At 40.5% G+C, this 21,317-nt stretch overlaps 1 protein-coding gene, 1 long non-coding RNA gene and 1 pseudogene across 2 annotated transcripts; 2 read left to right on the top strand and 1 right to left on the bottom strand.

Moving 5' to 3' along the window:
• Positions 1–905: 905 nt before the first annotated feature.
• kcnk6 (potassium channel, subfamily K, member 6) lies at positions 906–18,127 on the bottom strand. The gene is made up of 3 exons (XM_056373332.1): positions 17,722–18,127; positions 11,585–11,977; positions 906–3,984 (listed from the first exon to the last, which is right to left on the bottom strand). Exons 1-3 carry the CDS (start codon positions 18,035–18,037, stop codon positions 3,734–3,736), a joined length of 960 nt encoding a protein of 319 aa, XP_056229307.1. The 5' UTR covers positions 18,038–18,127; the 3' UTR covers positions 906–3,733.
• Positions 17,835–18,407, top strand: LOC130167316 (uncharacterized). The gene is made up of 2 exons (XR_008827264.1): positions 17,835–17,974; positions 18,144–18,407. It is a non-coding gene; the product is annotated as an uncharacterized LOC130167316 (long non-coding RNA).
• A 1,520-nt stretch (positions 18,408–19,927) lies between these two features.
• On the top strand, positions 19,928–21,293 carry LOC130167808 (heat shock cognate 71 kDa protein-like; annotated as a pseudogene).
• The last annotated feature ends 24 nt before the right edge of the window (positions 21,294–21,317 follow it).

Raw genomic sequence — 21,317 nt, 5'->3', positions numbered from 1 at the left:
TGAGCACATCAAGACCATACAGGATCTTAATAACTTACTTACAATGATCTCAACAAAACAGACAACTTCCGTTTAAATTCTTGTGCAAGCCCTATGCTGGAAGAATATTCCTTACATGTTTAAGTTCGTCTTAAACAATACATGCTCTTATGTACATTAAAATAGCATGGACATGACTTTATGACTCCTGGTTGAGTATGGACAGACAAAACAATCACCATCCAATAACTTTTCTTTTATATATAGGCATGTGATCATTTTTTAAGACATAATTATAAAAATAAGAACCTATCCTATATTAGAAGGATTAGACAAATACTGTACTGTACCTTTATGACAGATGCCATTGTCTGGATCCAGCACACTCACTTCACATTATACGAAATAGCCATCATTTTGTTTCATTCATTTATCAATCTGAAAGTCATATGATTCCACCTAAAAACACAAATTCTCCCAGTGTTTGTGTCCCCTCTCAGGTCACCTACCCATGAATAAAATAATGAGTATTTGCTGGGTATTATGTATTGATGGCTTCAACCTATAAAAGGACTTTAAAACTCACATCTGTCTGGTACAATGCTTGAGAACGTCAAAACTACACAGGGCATGTAGTGCAGGTTTCTGGATGGGTTCACAGTGCAAAGAGCTTCAGAGTAGCAAGGATGACAAAGATGAGGACAAAACACAAATTGTTTTGAAATGTATGATTGTCCAGTATGAATACATGATATTACTAAACTATAGTCACAAGAAAAAGCATGTGAATCCTTTGTTATTAAATCAACCTGACATGTCAGGTAGGTGGCAGGTGATTGGATGAGCCATCTGTCCAGCTTAGAGTCTGGCAAGATGGTTTCCTGCATTAAAGGGTCATAAAGTCACAAAGTGTAGACACAATGTGCTTAAGCTAATAACGCACAATTCTAATCTTTTGTGTATTTATTGAAAACAGCAATTAAACATTCACAGTGCATTCATATTTAATAAATGGTTGAACCTCCTTTGACAGAAACAACCTGAAACCAGCTCTCCCAGTAGCTGCTGATCAGACCTGATATTCTTACGATGTCTGATGTGAACATTTCTCTTCAGTTCATTACACAGCATCTGTACTGGGTTAAGGTCTGGGCTCTGACTGAACCACTCTTCAAAGTGGGTTTTTCTTTGTCTGAAGTCCTTCTGTAGTAGATTTACTTTGATGGTCATTGTCCTGTAGCATCACCAGCTTCTCCTGAGCTTCAGCAGCCGCAGCCCTAACCCTAACCCTAACCCTAACCCTGCAAGAGACCTTGATAAACTTGGGAATTCATTTTCCCCACAATGATATTGAGCTGTCCAGGCCCAGAGGAAACAAAGCCCCAAATCAAATGCTCCCTTCACTCTACTTCACCTTTGGGAAGATGTTTTCATGACGGTATACAGTGACATTTTTATACTCAGTTCTGCTTGTTCTTCCCAAACAATTCAACCTTATAGTTTCATCATTCCACAAAACATCTTCCCAGTATAAAGCTGCTCTTTGACAAACTTCAGGGATGTATGTGATGTCCTGTCATGGACACCATGCTCCGTGATGTATGTGTGGTAGACTGATGAACAGAGTTAACCAGCTCCAGTGATTCCTTTAAGCCTTATGCTGTAACTCTGAGCTTCCCTGTTACTGAGTGTTTGCGTTGTGTGCGGGAGTCAACTTAGCTGAACAATCACTTCTCGGAAGACTAGCCACAGAACTAAATCATCTCCATTCATAGAGTGTGTCTGACTGTGGACCGATGAAGATCTAAACTCTGAGATGACAGTAACACTTTCAGCTTCATGCAAATCAAGAATTATTGAATCTAATTCCACTGAGATGTTTCTTGCAAGACATGGTTCACATCAGATGTTTCTTGTGAATAAGAAGAAACTCAGTCAAAGAGTCTCTAACCCAAACCTCCAGTCTTGTTTCATTGACTGGAGTCCAGGTTTGAAAACTCCTGCCTCCAATTAGCTTTTGTTGATGCCATTAGCCGAGTGGTTCACACACTATTTTCAGCCTACACTGTGAGTGTTTGAATATTTTCAATATGGACAAGAACAATACAATGATTTGTGTGTCATTAGTTAAAATAGATTGTTCATTCATTAGCTATACCGCTTATCTAAAACATTCACACTCACATTCACACCAGGCAATTATAAGTCACCAGTTAACATAAAATAGATGATGTTTGTTCATAATTGTGCCTTAGATGAAGATCTGATCGTATTTTAAGACACATTTATACATAAACTCAGATCATTGAGGGTTCACTGACTGTTTCTTGTCACTGTACAACATACGCACCAACATGGACAGGGACACATTATGTTACAGTAGCAGGATATAATTAGCCTGTTCATTTGACTACAACTTTGATGGTAACAAAAAAATACATGATGTGAACATTAAAGTGCATTTCAATAAATCCAGACACAATAAATCACACAGAGCATACCGCGTTTGACAAGTGACAGTTTTCCACTGAAATTAATCACGGCCTCAATCACCACAATGAAACACATATTTATTTTTTATCTTCAGTCCCTATATTCCAACCCTTTAAGCCCATTTAACACTCATCTGGAGGTGTGGTAACTTGTTGCACTACATACATGCAGACACCAGGGGGCGGCAGCACAAAGGAGGACAGCCTGTGCCCTGAAGCAAACACAGTTCTCTGTAGTTTCTGTAGCTCTTGAAGGCCCACCCAGACACACAAGGTACTGCTTTCATACAGGAAATCTAATTAAATAAGAAACATGTTCCAGTAAACGTCCCCACTGTTGCTCAGTGTAGGTCCACATTAGCCCTTCATTTCAGGAAGTTGTAACAGGTTCATTTGTCATTTCACTGCAGTTGTGATCATTCGTGCTTGTGAAGATGCATTCAAGGCCTCTCCAGCGATTAAGTCCCAGGATTATAAACATGACTGGACGTCTGGTAAATAGTCTGGAGGTGTATGTGCATATGATGTGCATATTTTGAAATATAAAGAGAAGGAGCTGAACAATGAACCCAAATAAAAACAAATGCAGTTAAACGTGTACAAGATTTTCATGAAGTTGAAATGTTGAAATCCACAGATTGTGTTTAGCACCAAGTTTAGTTTCAGCACAATTATATGAAGACAAGATTTGTTAGTCTTGATACAGCAACCCAAACCTAGGGCACAAAAAAACAAAACCCCCAAAAAACAAAAAAACGTGTCTAGAACACATGCAAGACAAAAGTGATCTGAAAACAACCAATTATGTACCACAAGTTTTGGTTCGAGCCCTTCGTGTGTGTGAACACGCAAGCCATAGTTACACCAGTGTTTAGGAGGAAAAGGATCATATGTGGCTTTTGGCCCAGGGGGGTTGCTGTAGTCAAGTTAGGATAGTCCTTTCATATGTGCAGAAAGTGATGTAATAACTGCTCAAAAACTGTTTGGCGGTCCTCTCACAAAGGCTGAATCTCAAAACTCTCATCTCAATTCATCATTATTATTATTCTTATTATTCTTCTTCTTCTTATTCTTATTATTATTATTATTAAGCTCTCTGTTAAGCTCTCTGTTTTATTTTTACTACAGAAGACAAAATGAAAAAATTGAGACAGGATTTCAGATTCAGCCCACCAGTCTGGGTGTTTTATCACTGGTTCAACACCGAGGGAATCGCCAGAGGTAGGTAGAGCTTCTGTGTCTTTTCTCTGCCTCCCCACAGCTCAGCCTTTGTTGATGGTGTTGTATGACGGCTGTGATCCCGGCTCCAGGGGCTTACTGGCAGCTTTTTCTGTCAGGTGAGGGGGCGTTTGGTCTTCGTGGTTGGTCTCTACGATGGGCTCCCTGTCCTCGTCCTGATCGGTCTCCTCGCAGCGCGGCAGCTGCAGGAAGGTGGTCAGGCCGTGCAGGTCGGCCATTTTGTGGAAGGTGCGCAGCAGGAGGTACATCATCATCAGACCCACAAACAGGTAGACTGGAGGGAGAGAGAGAGAGAAAGAGAGAGGTCATGGGAGGTCATTTATTCAAGAAAGTAATGATCTGAAACTGATTTTTCACTATTTCTCAAATAGTGGATGAATCAGAACGTTTAGATAAAAACACAAGGAATGATTCTCCTTAAATGGAGTAAAACTGCACCTCTATCCCATAACTGTGACTGGAGGATGTAATGGCGCACCTCAGCTAAAGCATTCAACTTCTGCCTCAACCAGAAACTTTTATAAGATGTGGCAATCTTTGCTCCATTTTCAAAAATGGCCAAATGCCCATTAATGAGTGTGATTTTTTTCCCCTTTAACACTCTTTGTATGGGATGACTGGAGCTGGTAATGTTGGAAAATTCAATAAAAAGTATTGGAATAAAAAGTTCAAGGACCTGGTGACCTGTGAATTAGAAAAGATGGATGTTTCTGGGCTTTAAGAAGATTCTTTTGAAACTTTGAAGAAGGATGCAGTCTAATAACAAATAAACTGTCTTTCTACAGTTATAGTTTTGTTTTCTGGTGCATTATGTGCATTAGAGTCACGCAGCACTGCTGGCATGGCTGTAAAGACCAGCTGAAGCACTGGATGTGCTTACAGATAGAAGAGACTACGTTCCACTTGGTCATACTGGTGTGTCACTTGTTATGTAATGGCAAGGACGGGAAAGCCACTTAAATGGAGTGCAGATATAGTGCAGAGAAACTGTGACAAAGTTTAGTTTATTTAACCATATATGTGTTTTAGTCTATATTGGTCGTGATGCTGTAGCCACATGGAGCCACTGTTTCAGATTGACGTAGAAATGGAGTAAAAACTGTTCAGTTGGCTCAAAGCGGCACCCTGCTGGTCAGTTTTCAATGTTTCATCACAGAGAAAAGTCAAATCATTACATTACCACATCAAACTCTCACATAAATCTTTACAAATTCACTGTCAGTTGTTATTAGCAGTCTCCTCCATTCATGACTGCATAAGACCGCAAAAATCTCAGAAAATGTGGCCAGTAAAGACCTGAGGAATTAATGTCAGAGTCTTGACATACGCTGGACTGTGGACAGAAAAAACTCTTGTAGTAAGTCCAGGACATCAGTGCCCTCTAGTTGGTGTCAAAGCTGAAAACAAAATCTGCACAAAATGTGTTATTGCTGCTCTGGTTCTCGTGTTTGCCTTAAAGCAATGCCATGTGGTTTTTCTTTCTCTGTCACATGTATGCACTGAACTGGCCCAGAGTTCAGGCCCTGGACAATAGTCTCTCACTGTACAAGTAGGCCACCTCTTCACGAAAATCAGTGTAGGATTACAGAGGCCTCAGCTCCAGAACTATACTGTTATTGTGGGAAGTTTCCAGTGAATGGTGAAGGAGATGGCTACATATAACAGCACCGAGCAGCTTTGGTCCTACATGCTCTTATATCTACTGGTTTAAGGAGCCAAGTTCATTTTTATTTAATTCAATCTAACTGGAATTAGATTTAAAAGATCAGATAACTCTGAAATCACTACTTATATCACCATTAAATATTTACAGTACTTGAATCAAACAGTTTGAACCTGTTGACTTTAATCTTAAATGTTGGACTGCTTTTATTTTTCCAGCTGAGAATCTCATGGGAAACCCTTCATGGTGAAAAACACAAGACAAAAAAAACAGACTTTGACCGTCCAAACACCAAACTAACATCCCAAAATATTTGCTCTTCAGCAAGTCACTAGAAACGCTGTGCTGTCACGGAAAAGCCTTGTAACAGTTTGGGTGTTTTTCTTACTTGAACTTTGCATCGATCAATAGTATGTTGAGAGAGTCAAAGTGTCCATCTATCCATCTATCCATCTATCTATCTATCTATCTACCTATCTAACAAAATAATGGCTGGTAGAAATTGTGTGAAAATGTTAAAATTGGTACAGACCAAAATACAGCCAGTGAAGGATGATCCCTCCAATGTGGACATTTTAGGAAAATGTACATTTCTGGAATAAATGGCATCTATTGTTTCGGGCAGCCATTAATACTACTGTGGGGTTAATTCTCCAGCTATCTCAGGAACACTGACAGAAAAACAGGAGGAAATCCTGCTGATTATGATGGATTTTAGAAGTTGGCCTTCATTTTCATTTACCACCACAGTGGGGTTTTTGTGTTGCTATTTCCAACCAATTTACTTATGGTCAGTTTCAGCACACAGCACTTCAGCTGGGGAAACAACACTGGTTTCCAGTGACGTCACATCATCTGTGGCTGTGAGAACAACAGGCTACAATCTCCAGTCGCTCACTAATCCTCCTCTGAACCTGCGGGGACGGTTTGGGTTAATCTGACTCGACCTACATCGTTATTATATAATACAGCCTGCGGGACGGGAAAACAACACAGCTGCTCCATCTGAACTGCTGGGCCTCCTTCCAAACTGAAGTCAAGCCATTAGAAGAGGACGGGACACACAGGAAAAAACACAGCGACTGGCAGCAACGCCTACTCGCCCACCAACTCCGACCATCACGTCAAACATGAAATCCTTCTAATATGAGTCAATAGGGGGAATAAAGTGTATACTGGCCAAAACAAACATTGTCATGTCCTAAACCTAATGATACTCAAGTTTCATCATCAATAGCTGTTTGTTTTATTTAACAATAAAAAAAGCATTTTAGTGTTGAATTTGTTGTTAGTCAAAATCGTTGCCGAGGGGAAACAACATTCACTAATTTTCTTTCAGTCCTGAACACAGCAGAGCACATTCATTTGTCAGATATTCACCGCAGAGCCGCTTTTAGACAAAAACATCATTCCAACCCTGATTCAATTACAGAGAAAACACCCAGACAAACACAGAACAACAGCAGCACGGCTATGAACACAACCCTCCGACATGTGACAGCGACGTCTTGATCTAAAAAAGAACAAAGAACCACTGGGTAAGAAACACATATCTGCTTAACACCTAATACACCTCTAATAAATGATATTGTCCCGTCCATCCTGTCAGTTTGCATGTCTGAAGGAGCCTTGCAGGTGCAATGTTATTACATTGCTCCTAAAAACAATAATACTGCATTTTCAATAAGTGAACTTTAAATGTGCCAACACTTTACCAGATATCACTTTGCATTTCTAGATCTGGCTTTGCAGTGGGCCTGAAATGACATGAACTGACATCATGAATCACTGAGTGAAAGAGATGACAGATGACTCACAAGATGTTGCTGCCAGAATCATGATAAAATAAAGCTTCTAATCTGGATAATAATTGAGATATTTCCTTGCCTTGCCACCAGCATGACTAATGCCTATTGAACAAAAAAGCCCCTGGGGATATTTGCTCTCTAATTTAAGCCACTGTCAGACTCCCACACATTGAACCTAATATTACAGTCAGGGGGCTGTTGCTTGGACTCAAAGTTTTCAAGCTCAAAATCCCTGATTGCTTCTCAGATAATTTCACTTCTGTTTCATGTAATTCTCTGCAAACTCAGATCAACTTATAATGAGCTACACAGAAAACTGAATTTCAATTTCAAGAGTGTTAACAGATGAAGTCAGAGAGCGGTTTCCTTTATGAGGAACCAAGAAAGTAGAAGCAGCGCAAGGTGCTACTTCTCACGTCGGAGGTGAAAATGAAAGAGGCATGCTTGGCTGCAAAGGTCAGATTCTCCCCATACAGCAGCAAGACAACACAATCATCCCAGAAAAACACAATCCTTTTCTGTTATATGCTCTCAAGATTACTTTCAAAACAACAACAATAAAAAAATCCTCCTCTTTTCTTCTCCGGAATAAAGAAGATACAGGGACATATGAAGCTGTGACCGTCTGTCACCCTATGGCTCTGTGCCTCTGCACAATGTCAGGTCAGACTCATCTACAGCTCTGCAGGCAGGTAGCAGCTCCTTGTGACTGCTCACTTTCATTGGGATTTTTAGTTACATTCTTGCAGAGAAATAACAATAACAGGGTGGAAATGTGCAGATATTAGGATGCCTCTGTGTGCGCTGAATATTTAAAGGATGTTTGGATGTTTCAGAGACTTGCTGCACTTGTGGGAACATTTATAATAATGAAGATTCATGGGATCCCATTCATATTTATAAACTATTTGAATAAATAAGATTCCTCCAAGATGAAGTGTAGGCTATTTCTGCAGTGCCATTATTTATTCAAACAAATTTGTTTCCATCAAGTCTCCATATATATTTTTTCTTGGTTCATAAGTTTGGTCTGGTTTAAAATCACGTTAGCTCTCGGGTGTTTGTTTAGCTGTGGATTTAAACCTCTTTACTTAAAACGTTCCCTGTGGAGTTTCATTGTAGATCAACAAAAGTTATGTTTACATTCAGTGTTAACAGGTGAAAGGAGGCTTCAGGCCCTCCACTAACAGAGACCGGTGCTCTCAGAGTAGCACAGTACGACGGTAGGCTTCGACATTTCACAATTAATATTCATGTCACTGATTTCAGAATTTATATTCTGAAATGTCCATGTGGAATGGTCCATGTAGGCCAGATCAAACACCCTCTTAAATCACAGACTGCCGAACACAGTGCTGCTATTTGGAACCAGTAACCAATAACCAGACACTAAGCAGAAGCTATGCATGGATCTCCTGCATCAAATTCTGGTTTCATAGAAATAATTTCTCCTTCTCAGAAAGGAGGAGATGGTCAATAAACTATTGAGGAAAGAAGCTTTCTGGATGTAAACACTAAACACAGCTGACCCACATGGACTCAATGAAGAACTGAGCTGATATCTTTAATCTATGTCCCAATAATCATCACACAGCATTGTTTCTTTTATGATGATTTTATCATATCACTGTTGAGTCTGGTTATGAATATTGAGATGTCGCGTGTCACACTGTAGGACCTTCCTTCTTCAATGAGTGCTGTCATGTCACTCCTTTTAACCAATGAGAGACTGTTCTCTACCTGGAGGAGGTTACTCAATTTTTATTCAAATCTTTGTTTTACTCTGAAGAAGACGCAGTACGTATCCAAATGTTTGCACCTGATCATTAAAGTGCTAAAGTGAATCGTGTGCTCCAGTATTTCATCTGGGTTCAGTCGTTCTGAAGTGGCCCATTGAACTATTTACATTCTATTTACATTAATTCACTTCCTTGCCCACAAAATACTTGCAAAAGCTCATTTTAAAATCATGGATTGTTTACTCTCATGTTTACTTTCTTAGTGCCTTGGTATGATACCGCCACCTGCAGAACGGTGGAATAATGTGGCACCATTGGCAGAACTGTTTATCAAGTTTGCCTAGGTTCCTGACCATGTGCACAAGGCAAAAAAAAAAAAAAAAAAAAAAAAAAAGCAGGGACTCATAACAAAGTCCTCCACAGCACACCTGCAGGTCAAAAAGTCCATGTGGCATCTTTAAAGTAAACAGGTTGGGATGAAACCCTAACCCAGCAACAGAGCAAGACTGACAGCTAAGTTTACTGACCTAACCCAGAAGTGTTTGCTCTGTATAGTGATAAGTGCGTACTAAGTGAATCACAACTGGGGAGCCAGTGAAAGTGAGTAATGTTAAACCTGGTGCTTGTATTTTTCAACATGTTTATGATAAATTTCAAGTGTGAGTGAGACTCTGCACTAATTGAACTACATGAACTAACACTGCATTTAAAGCTAGCTCAGCAAAGAGTTAATGATACCAACATCACTGTGTCATGGACCATGATGACAACACCTTCTTGTTAAACATATACCTTCAATGACCAAGCCTTAAAAGACGAAGTGAGTGAGCCTGGTGCTGTGACTGCAGACACATTCAGACTTCAATCAGAAGCAAATGTGACAAGAGAAAGACATAAAAGAAACAAAAGTGAAGCAGAAAATCAGTGTTTTGCTTTAACAATTACACAACATGTGTGTTAGGAAAAAAATGGCTGCAGTTTTTGCAAATATATGTAAAGGTCCCACATAATAAGTTTCCTGGTGTTTTATTTGAAAGTTTTAAGCACCAAAAACAACTTCAGTGTAGTTTTACATCTCCTCTCTCAGGCCTCTCTCCGGAGCTCTAGCAACAACAGGTTGGTGAGCTGACAGTTTTCTGAGTGATCCAATAAAAATATCGCAGTTCAGGTAAACACTCAGAGAAACCAAATCCTGCAAGGTTGGAAGGTGGGCCCTGGTGGGCGGGGCTTGGGGCATGGCTGAGAGCCCTGACTATTTTGTCATCACAAAGTTATGACCCTGACGGTTATTTTAAAGGGCCCCTATTATGCTTTTCTGAGTTTTCCCTTACTTATTGCGTGTTATATAGGTTGTGGTGCATGGAAATGGTCTCCAGAGTCACAACGCTCAAAGTTTAAACCAAAGCGAGTAACTCCGTCAGGGTAAAAACCCAATTTTCACCTTTGTATGAATGTCTCTTGGTGCCGCCCACCAGAAAGTTGGACCCAGCATGCAAGCTTGGCACGCCCCCACACAAGGCACAGCACATAACTACTTATAATGAAGAGTTTTGTTTAGTTTTGTAGTCATGCCGAAAAGACAGTGTTCTCAATTGCATGCAGAAATCTGCCTATTTTTTTCTTTTTACACAGTTCCTTCAACTGCTCCAACATTATAGCGTGAGGCCACACTTCAAGGAGGACTGCTTCAGAAACCACGCACAGTTAGATGCTTCATTTTCACAATGGTTATTTCTGTAGTTCACATTTGATGTGGCTGAACGGGGGACTCAGCCTCACAGCCTACAGTCTGCATAGTTATTGTGGATCTGTGATGTTTACAACCTGATCACATAAGTAAGAAGCAACAAAACCAAATCCTTTAGTCCGGAAGTGCCCATACATAAAAAAATCAACAAGGTTTCTCATAAAAGTATTCCAAGTTATGAATATTGTCATCCGAAGTCTTTGCAGACTGTCCTTCACAGCACTCTCAATATTTCTGCCTCTTTCTGCCGCCCGGCTGCGGGACAGCGGGTACACTTGTTTTCCTGCTCCAGTCCAGCTTGTGAAGTTGGATCGGGTCTGATGTACTGGTTCAGGATCAGACTCTGGCTCAAACTGATAAGGTAGAACCGAAGCCGCCACAACCGTTTGTTTACACAAGACATGCGGAACGTGTCTTTGCTGATAAGCTGACCAATCAGAGCACACTGGGCTCTGATTGGCTTCAGATGGGTGAGGGGGGCCTTAAAGAGCCCTGAGCTCTAACAGAGTGCGTCAGACAGAGGGTGAATAGGGTACAGTATACAATGTATAGAAGAAGAAAAATAATGTCTTTTCAGAACATTAAAGCATGTAAATTTATTTTAGTCAACACCAAGAATGAAATGATGAACACTAAAAATGGCCGTAATAGGTCCTCTTTAAAAATACGGGCTGAATATGAACAATATGGGAACTTTAAAGTGCATAAAAGGACACAGAAGATATTATCCAATTCATCTCTTAATCCTGCCAGTTCCAGTGAAATTCAGTGTGAAAAGGACAAATACGACTTTAAAATGTTGATGTTCTGGGCTTTAGTCTGATGTTACTGTACAGATTAAATCTGGCTACACCAGGTTGGGTGACTGAACAAATTAATTTCTGATATACAAGGGACATAAAAACAACTGCACTCACCCATGACAGAGACCTGGTACAGCTGCCTGTACTTCTGCCCAGGCTGTGTCCCTGGAACAAAATCCCCTAGTCCAATAGTGCACAGTGAGATGAAAGAGAAGTAGATCCCGTCCAAGAAGGACCAGGACACCTCCACAGCGCTGAACACCGCCGCCGGAGCCACAAAGAAGCACAGCACCACCAGCGTCAGCAGCAACAGGAAGTGCACAACGGTGGCCGGCCGAGGCTCCATGCCTGTACGCTGCAGGAGGCCGACTGGAGCAAGGACCAGAGGGTACATGAGCCTCTGGACGCAGGCGGTGAGCACCAGCATGGTGAAGGGGACTCCTATCAGGGCGTAGACGATGGAGAAGGCCTTCCCAGTGTCAGACAGAGGAGTGGTGTGGCCATAACCTGGAGGAGGAGCAGGGACGCAGCAGAGGAAAAGGGGAGACACAATAGAAAAGACAATTGTGTGAATGTTAAAATCGTCTTCGATTTCCTCCCTTTCTGTGTACATTTATAATTATTAAAACTCTGAACTGCTTCAAGCAACCAAAAATGTTTTTTAGGAAATCTTTTATTCCAACTGCCACTTGCATTTTAAACTAAAAGAACTGAGCTACAAATCTTGCTAAACACCGTTTTTTGTTATGTTTTAAAGGAGCTATTTGTAAGTTGTGCTATTGCTACATAGCTAACATTAGTATTAACAGCTGTTTAATTACCAGTCTAGAAGAAATTATGTGAGTTCAGCATCAACAGTCATTCCTTTACTCACCAAGAGCTGTCTCCACTGGGGGAGAGCAACCCTCTTGTTACTTCTATTTCTATCACTTCTTTTCTTCTACTGAAGTTAGCATGCTAACCAGGTAGCCACGGCCCGGTCGGACCATCTCATCATTTTCCATTACAGAGTCACTGAAGCGTTCACTCTGCACTGACAAAGTATTTTCTGCTCAGAGGACGTAGCCCATTATAACCTCTTGTCTTGTAAATGCAACAATGGTTGAAGCTCTTGCTAAGACTGGTAAGTAAACAGCTGTTAATGCTAATGCTGGGTATGTAGCAATAGCTAAACTTACAAATAGCTCCTTTAAGTATGTCATTTGTATTTTTGTACAAATGTACTAGAGTTCATTTTCTTTGTTATTTGCCTCAGTGAGACTTTAGGTGAAACATTTCCACAAAAAGTTTAAACAATTCATAGTTTAATCACAAAAAAAAAAAAAAAAAAAACACTCAGCTTGATCATGAGAACATAGACTAATGTGACAGAGTCAGCAGTGGTCCAAGTAAAGCTACTGTACCTGTCAGACAAGATAACAGCTGCAACTAATTGGCTCCTGAAGTTGGACTGGAGCCAATTTTTCAGTTAACAAAAAAAACAGCAGCTGTGGGCAACAAGAGGAAACTAATGCTGGGAGGAAGAAAATAAAACCCAGGCTCACAGCACAAATTCTTCACTGAGTGTCTGTCAAACCTGCCTACAGGGAGGAATCGTCCACCAGGCAGCAGTGAAACTACTGCAACTGATGCACCTGAAATGAGCCTTTTGACTGGGCCAGATCTCAGCTCTGCCTCCTCCGTCACATTATGGAGAAGTGATTTACAGAATCAACGCATCATAAAAAATATAAATGAAAACAATACAGCACATACAAACAAGCACAATCCTCTCAAAACACATAAAACTGCCACAGTGACTCCGTTAGACACGCAATCTTTGGACTGAATGTCAAGCTAACAATGTTCCTGTGAAATAAAAAAACACCACAGGGCAACTTTAATTCACAATGAAAATATTTATACAGTTTTCCACCATTAGCAAGCATTGATGGAGTATGAGACAATGGGCCCCCGGGGCATGTGTCTTCTTTTGTGGTCGTTTTGTGTCTCTTTGCAGTCATAGGATTGACATTTTCCATTTGCCCTCTGACCCCTAAGTAATCGATTCATGTTAGACAGTAACTAAGGGTGGAGGGAACCTGAATGCAACAGGAGACGTTCGACATCCAGTGACTCTGCCTTCAACTAATCCAAAGTGACAACATCAATTACCCATTATTATTCTTCATTAAATCCAGTCAGAGTCACAAGCTGCTGTACCACATCAGCAGCCATTTAGTTTCAGTGTGCACTGACGAGACAATAAACCATCAGTTTGGAAATGTCCCTCCCACCTCTCATCAGCTGCCCCAGGTCCAAAGTGTTCACAGTCACACTGACAAACATTACAAAGAACAAAAGTTGTGTGTTTCCTTCCATCCTGGGTCTTATTCTCAAAGTTCTGGACACCATTCCTCCTGGTCATAGTAGTATTTTAGTCCCCAGATGTAACTGCTGAGATCAACACAGGTAAACAGGGAGGGAACATGAGCGATCAGGTTGAAGAAAAAAAAAAAAAAAAAGTTTTATTGAACAAATGAAAATGTTAAAAAATGACTTCCAATCTGTCCACTGTAAACTTCCATAATCTGATTTTGCATTTCTGGTTTCACCTGCAGATAAAAGGTTTAGATAACAAACTGGTGGTTTATTTACAACCTGCGTAAATACCAGACACTTGCTCTTTCTCTGGTTGACCTGGAAAAAACACCATTGATGGGTCGAAACTCTCCTCGACCTGAAACCTCAGCTAAACATATTAAAACATTTAAGGAAGTGTCCTGTAAGAAAACACTTGCAGTATTGTGAAAGAAGTTCATGCATCACATAGAGCAAACAAACATCTCCTGAACACAAAGGTCACTTCTGTTCTGCTTCATGCATGAATTTGCATTTCTTCAGTGGCCATGTGAGTGTCTGGCTGGCAGCCTGTGAATGTGACCGTTTTCAGAGCAGCTTGCAGCTTAAACACCCCGGGAGCTTCACTGTGTGTTGTTACTGTGATGATGCTGAACCCTGTTAGTTGTGATACTGTCCAAGTCCAGTCACAAACTCAAGTCAAAAACTGAAGCAAATTGCAAGTCATGTTAAGAGGGAACTTACAAGTACATGAAAGAAGATGGGGGAGGGATTAAAATATTTGCCTGAACTTTTTTAATAGATATGATTACTGCGTCTTAAGAAACTAATTTGCTCCATGCTTTGATTTTTCTAGGAGTGGAGGCATGGACATGGACAATAATTAAAATGATAAGTTAAGACAAAAGGCAAATCATCATTCTTACACTTGATTTTTCTTTCCACTCTACCAGACAAATTAGCATCCAAAACAAGAGACTCTTTATTCATTCAAATTATTGCCTTAAAAGTAAAAACTACAAATAAAGCATGGATTTCAAACACAACCATAAGAAAAAAGAAAATTGAAATGTTTTTTTTGTGTTTTCTCAGAAGTTTAGTGACTTCCTGTGTTGCTTGTTTTTCTAGACAAAGCTACGTTTTAATTGTTTTTTTCTTGGAACCGAGGTTGATTCTGTGGCGGATATCACTTTAACTTTAATCAAAGTTGTGAGATGAAATGAGAAATTAAAAAAAAATATTGTCTGTCTTCTTTCCTGAGGAGCCGCTGCGGTTTATGTTTCAAGCATGCTGCACTGGTACGTGCCCCCTGCATCACTCTGTCTGCCTCAACATCCTGTTTCAACAGCAAACACAACAAGTTCAGGACGCAGGGAACATCTTACTGTGACTGGCTACGTTTGAAGAAGATGATTGCAGCCACAGATGCATTTTTTTTGTCATAACTTCAACTGAATAACTCGACTAGCTGGTAATTTTTGTAAGGAGAATGTGAATTAGCACTGAACCACCAACTGCTCTGAGGCTGTACTGTTATTTCACTGGGCGGCTCCTACAATTTAACGTGTGTAATTAAATGTGAAGCAGGATGTTGTTGTAGGACGTTGCATATGCACAGCAGCTTTCTCAGGACGTTTAAAACATACAAGGGGTTATGTTGCTGATTAGGTATGGATAAGTATTTGGATAAATAAACTTATACTATGTAAGAGAAGTCCTTTGGTCAATTAAGTCATAACATTTACCACAAAACAGACAGAAACACACACTTCTTTGTTGAAACCACCCCCCTCCAAAAAAAAACAACTCTTCATCTTATGACACATCTTATGCCACTGACCTTCAGGCCTTTGATGCAACAACTGCAGACACAGTGATTGCCTCTGGCCAGGCCGTGCTTCCCGAGTTGTCAAGATATCAAACCTTTTTTTGTGTGTGTTTATGTTTGGTTATTGATTTTTCTTGATGTTCTTATTATCACTATTATTATTATTATTTAGCCATTTTCCTTTTTTCGTAATTTCTTCTCATTGCCTGCTTGTGGATGGAGCTGGGAGGGCTCTCGATATCCGTTGCATACGTTTCATCCCTCCTGTTCGGTCTAATTTTGTGTTGTATTTGGTTTTGTTACCTCCTTATTCATACAATAAATAATTGATCACAAAAAAAGATATTGAACCACTCTGGTTGAAATCTCATCTAATATCAATAACAGGTCACATGCTAGTATTGCACTTTAATTAAAGCTCAGGGGCTTGAGATAAACAGATTTTTAAATTAATGTTCAAACTCAGAGTCGCAGAGGTTGAGATATCCTGGTGTTAATTCTGGATCCTACATATCCCATAATGCATCTTGATAATGTCTTTTATTAGACTCTGTCTGACATCTCTCAAACTCCATTCCTGTTCATGATGCAAGATTCCTTTTAGAAATTTGAAGTCTCCAAACCCAATCCCACATAATCCTGGTGATGATTTTTTCAGATTGAAGAAAGCTCCAGTAGAAGAAGAAGAAAAAGAAGAAGATACTGTACAACTGTTTTTACAGGCTGAGTAGTGCTCCTCATGATGAGTAAACCTTAAATAAGCTCAATTAAAACTAACTGATACAGCCAATTAAAAAATAATGCTGTGTAAATATTTCACATTGCACCAGAATATCGTACATTCAACAGTATAACCAATGAGTATTGCACACGTAAACTCACCAATGCAGCATTTAACGGCTGAGACTTAAAATCTTAAATGGAAGATGGAACAATTAGTGTTTCAGTGTAAACCTTAAACAGTCAGTCAGAAGGTAAGAGCTCATATTCAGAGTGGATGACGTAGAAGCACCATCAGGACTTCAACTGAAGAGGATGGTGTTCTTGCCTCCCAATGACCTTCATGGTGGTCTACATAATATGAATGATGACAGGTTTCTGCACCATGCCTGTAAAACTGTCCCTGATTGAGTGATGCTTCGGTGCGACCTTGTACAGAGTCATTTCTTCTCAGGTCTAATGACAAACTAACAGCACCTTCGTCCACTTGCGAAAATGCTGTGGGTAAAATGTGCTTTAAGAGTGCGGATGTGCAGGTGAGTGAACATGTCAGGGACACCCCAACATCACTACTGAGCATCATGTGGACCTGTGATGTTCTCTGTGAACTCCGCTCTCACCCTTTCCTTCCTCTAACATCCAGGTCAGGTTCCTACATTCTACACAGATCAATCTGCATAAAACATAACAGAAACAGACCCTGCAATATTCTGGTAATTCACAGTAAATTCATAAATCTGTAATTCATCCCCTTTTCTCTACTCTCATCAACAAACCTTGTCTCATAATTTCACAATAAGAGCCCCTGAACCTCCTGGATATTTACTCTGACAAAGAGAATCAATTCATTCATTCATATATATATATATATATATATATATATATATATATGAACACTTCTCATCCTTCCATATTCATAAAGTCTCAAGAAAATGAACCGGAAATTACCTTTCCCCCGAATCACTTTGCATTGATGAAACGTACTTTCCCCCCTGGCTGTATCGGTTTGTTTCTGACCTGTCTTAAGTTGAAAGTTGCACAGCTGCAACTTGTCTGTAACATCCATGACACGTGGCAAAATAACACCATAAAATTATCATCAATATTTGACTCATGATGTGTTTTTATCGTCAATCAAAGCCAAAAAATAAAGTCCCTGCATCAGACTGGAGGTGTTTGTTTGTTCAGTTTTGTTCAGTTTGTGGCGTTAAATCCCTGATAGAGGATAATACTGTGACATTTTACTGTGACGAGACTTGAAGTTACTTCTTAGGTATCATGCGGGTAAGTTTGGTGTTTTACGTCATGCGTAAAAACGACTTTTCTCTCTAAAGACTTTCTTTGTACTTTGGTCTGAACTCACCGACAGTGGTGACCAGAGTGTTGGCGAAGAACATGGAGGATGCCAGGTCCCAGTTGGAAGTGGCGGAGGAGTTTCTGAGGACGGAGACGCCGTACTTGTTCGCCGTCAAAACCTTGACCAGAAACTTTTCGAGGGACGCGGCGTTGACGCAGCTCTGGCCCAGAAACTCCTGCTTCAGGGCTTCCATGTCATGTCGCAGCTTGTCCTCCACCGGCCGCTCGATGCTGGAGAAAACCAGCGCTCCGAACAGCAGGTAGATGATATAAAACAGTATGAAGCCTGTAAGCAGCAGCCACGACTTGCCTACAGAATGCATGTCTTGTTTTACTCGTGGATAAACATGAGTGAAGCTGCTGACCGGAGGTTCACTCTCTTGCCTCTGTGACTACTTTCTTTTCTTGTCTGTGTGGGAACTTTTTTAGGGGCTGTCCTAATTGAACTTGAACCCCTCCTTGTCACCGCATCCTCCTCCCACAGTAGAAGCAGGAGGGTGTGTTCAGCTGAGTCCTGTTGTGCATCCTGGTCCTGGATCCTGGAAAAGTCTCAAGGTGCGCTTATGGAGTTATCTCAAGACCCTTTCCCCCAAGACCACATGTATTTTTTTTTTTAAGTTTTGGAAAGGTTTGAGGGTGTTTTGAATACATACATGAAACATAATTCTTCAATAAATAAGATGTTTAACTGTTTTCCTCAAATTATGAGGTTTTTTGTTTGTCCAGGAAGAGACACTCTGACCTTGCTGTGAGGCCCATTAACAAAATTAGGTTAGTCAGTTAAATTAATCTTTGTTTATCTTTTTTTTTTTTACCATTCTTTTATGTTTCAATTGATCAGTAAAACATTATATTTTTTAATTCACTTTCACCTGTCAGGTTCAGTCTAACAGAGTTGCAGATTTTAATTTGCTTTCATGTCTCATTTTGTATAGTATAGTAGGTGTAGTACTAAATATCATAACTGTAAACTGGCCAAAACAAACAAACAAAAAGTTTTGGTCACAAAAAACTGAAATATTATGTAAAGTTCATATAAAACAGGCCTTTTCAAGGATGAAGAAAGTGATTTCAGCTTCAGCAGTGGAAGTAAATGAAACCTTAAAATTCAATGCAAACAACTCCTGCTTTTGTTGATGACTTGCAATCCTTCTATCTATGCAAAGGAAGTGCCAGGAGAAACTGTTACTACACTCTGATGCATTAGCACAACGCTGTACGGTACAGCAGGAAGTAGCTCTATATGTTGCTGTCAGAATGGTGAGATAAAACAAACTCCTTTGACATGTAGTGTATTCTAGTTTTTTAAAGGTACTTTATTCATACTATGCATCTGTCCTCGTACTTCTGTCGCTGTGACATTGCAGTTTCTTTGCATGGGACCAGTAAAGTTGATGTTATCTTATTTGTGTGTGTGAGGAGTTGTTGAAGTGAAGTGTAGGTATGTGCGTGTGGCTGTATGCCGTAAAACTGTGTTTCAGTGATACTGCCTCTCTGGCGATTGCTCCCTGTAGGTTTTCTAGTGCATGTTTTCCGGCCCAATATCACTTCAGTTATTCATGTAATTGTTCAGTAGTGTTTGTATATGTTCACCACACTTTCTTCTGTCACTGAGCTTCAATCTGCCCTTAAAGAAGCCTGGTCTGGGTCCATGATGGCCTGAATGCTTATGCCACTGAAAAGTATTTTATTTAGTTATGGGTAGTTCCAGTACAAATATTTTTGTATGGGCCAGGCTTTCAAATCAGCTGTTAGAAGTTGGATTTCTGTTTATTTTGTGGGGTTTTCGACACAAAGATCACTGAACATGCTGTGGTTTTGCATCAGGATTTTGTGTCAGACTGTTTCTTGGATGGGAGAACAGCTGAGACTTTAACCTCTGACCCTAACCCTCAAGGCCTGACCCTAACTGGTAAAAATTAGCATTACAGTGATGTTCTCATCTAAATCTTGACAGGAAAGTGAAGAAGCATTCTTCCCAGATTGTTTAACCAACACCCTGAGTCAGGCTGAATGAAACTTAACTTCACTTCCAGTTCATATGTAGCTCATGTCTGAATTCCTGAATGGTCTGTATCCCAGCTCTTGTTTTCACACAGACACCGGTTGCTATAGGTACAATGCAACGCCAGCGCCACACTCTGTTAATTTCTCCTGGAAGTAATCACTGTCTTGTTGGTGGTGTTTATGTAAAAGGCCGACTGACTCATGCGATGTCAGCGGTGAGGTCAGGGCGCTCTGCTGCCCGTAGGCCTGTTTTCTAGCTCGCAGTACAAAGCTCTGTTATCACCGTGCAGCAGGCAGCTGCTCTGACTCAGCATATAAAGTGCTTCAGTCTCTCTCTCTCTGGATCACAGAGCTGCCTCATGCATCTCAGCAGGGAGAGACGTTGATAGCACTTCACACAGGATAGCCATGTGTATATTGGCTTTTTATTAAAATGCGAACTGGTTGATGTCTTTAACCTCTGATGAGATGGAGTTTCCAGAGCAACGCTGCAACAAGCCACCTAACCTGCAATGAATATTATGTATTTATTTCAATAAATCGCAGGCCTGGGCACCTTGTATGTCATCAGCTTCATCCAGTGATATGTAAAGATATGTAAAAGGTACTGGTGTCAGTATCACTCACATCAGCTGAACAGAGCCTGAACAAACATGCATTATTACACGTAAACACACGTTTCCACATGTTACATAACACGTTGTTTTGATAAACAAGTGGAAGTGAAAGATGCCCCAGTGTACACTATTTGATCTGTTTGTTTGCTTCTGTGTATTGATAGTCCTTTGGTAGTGGGGTGTGGGGGGGTTCAGGCTTGTGACCAGGAGGCTTCCACCAGCTCAGCAGCTATTCTAAACCTTTCACCGCTCCTCTTCCAAAATTCTTTCAGGTTGGTACGTCACATATTTTTTGATGTTGTATATCATTTCACTATGACTGATTTCACACTGCCCACAACTCAGTTGTTCACAAGTCTGACTGAAATGAAACACAAACTACCCTCATACAAAGTCATTACACTCCTGGAGAGGATTTACATATTATCCAAAAATCAACATGACTGTGTATCACTATGTGTATTTGATGCCGACCTTAATCCAGCTGCAGTTTAAAAACTGTTCGCCATTTTATGCAACACATTGAAATCTAAATCAAGCTGATTGGAGATGCAGCCGATAATCAGGTCGCCATGAACCAACACAGTCTTTGATGCCAATAGACTGACTGGCAACTGGTGACACAGTTGTGTGGTCAGATAGGAAGCTCTGGCCATTCGCTGTCGTCAGTGACAACAGTCGCCCCAAGGTTCAGGTTGAGTGCAAGGGTGAGACCAAGTTCTTCAACCCAGCGGAGATGTCTTCCATGGTGCTGAAGGAGACTGGTGAAGCCTGCTTCAAAAACTGTCAACAATGCTGTAATTACGGTGCCTGCTTCAATAACTCCCAGTGCCAGGCCACGAAGGATGCCTGCGCAACTCTTTGCATGTCAGCAACGAACCAGCTGCCATCGCCTTCGGGTTGGACGAGAAGGTCAGAGAGGAACGTTTTCACCATTGATCTTAGTGGTGCTTGACTAATGATGGACATCTAGCTCTAT

This window comes from Seriola aureovittata, chromosome 4, assembly GCF_021018895.1.
Source record: "Seriola aureovittata isolate HTS-2021-v1 ecotype China chromosome 4, ASM2101889v1, whole genome shotgun sequence".
Lineage (NCBI taxonomy): Eukaryota > Metazoa > Chordata > Actinopteri > Carangiformes > Carangidae > Seriola > Seriola aureovittata.
Note: the sequence above shows the minus strand (reverse complement) of the source record. Positions and strands in the feature narration are given on the sequence as shown.

Bases quoted from the DNA above. Each gene is read 5' to 3' on its own strand.
- kcnk6 (XM_056373332.1), bottom strand. From the start codon at position 18,037: ATGCATTCTGTAGGCAAGTCGTGGCTGCTGCTTACAGGCTTCATACTG. The intron at 11,978-17,721 runs GTGAGTTCAGAC...CTCCTCCTCCAG, and splicing joins CACTCTGGTCACCACTGTCG to GTTATGGCCACACCACTCCT. The intron at 3,985-11,584 runs GTGAGTGCAGTT...CTCTCCCTCCAG, and splicing joins GTACCAGGTCTCTGTCATGG to TCTACCTGTTTGTGGGTCTG.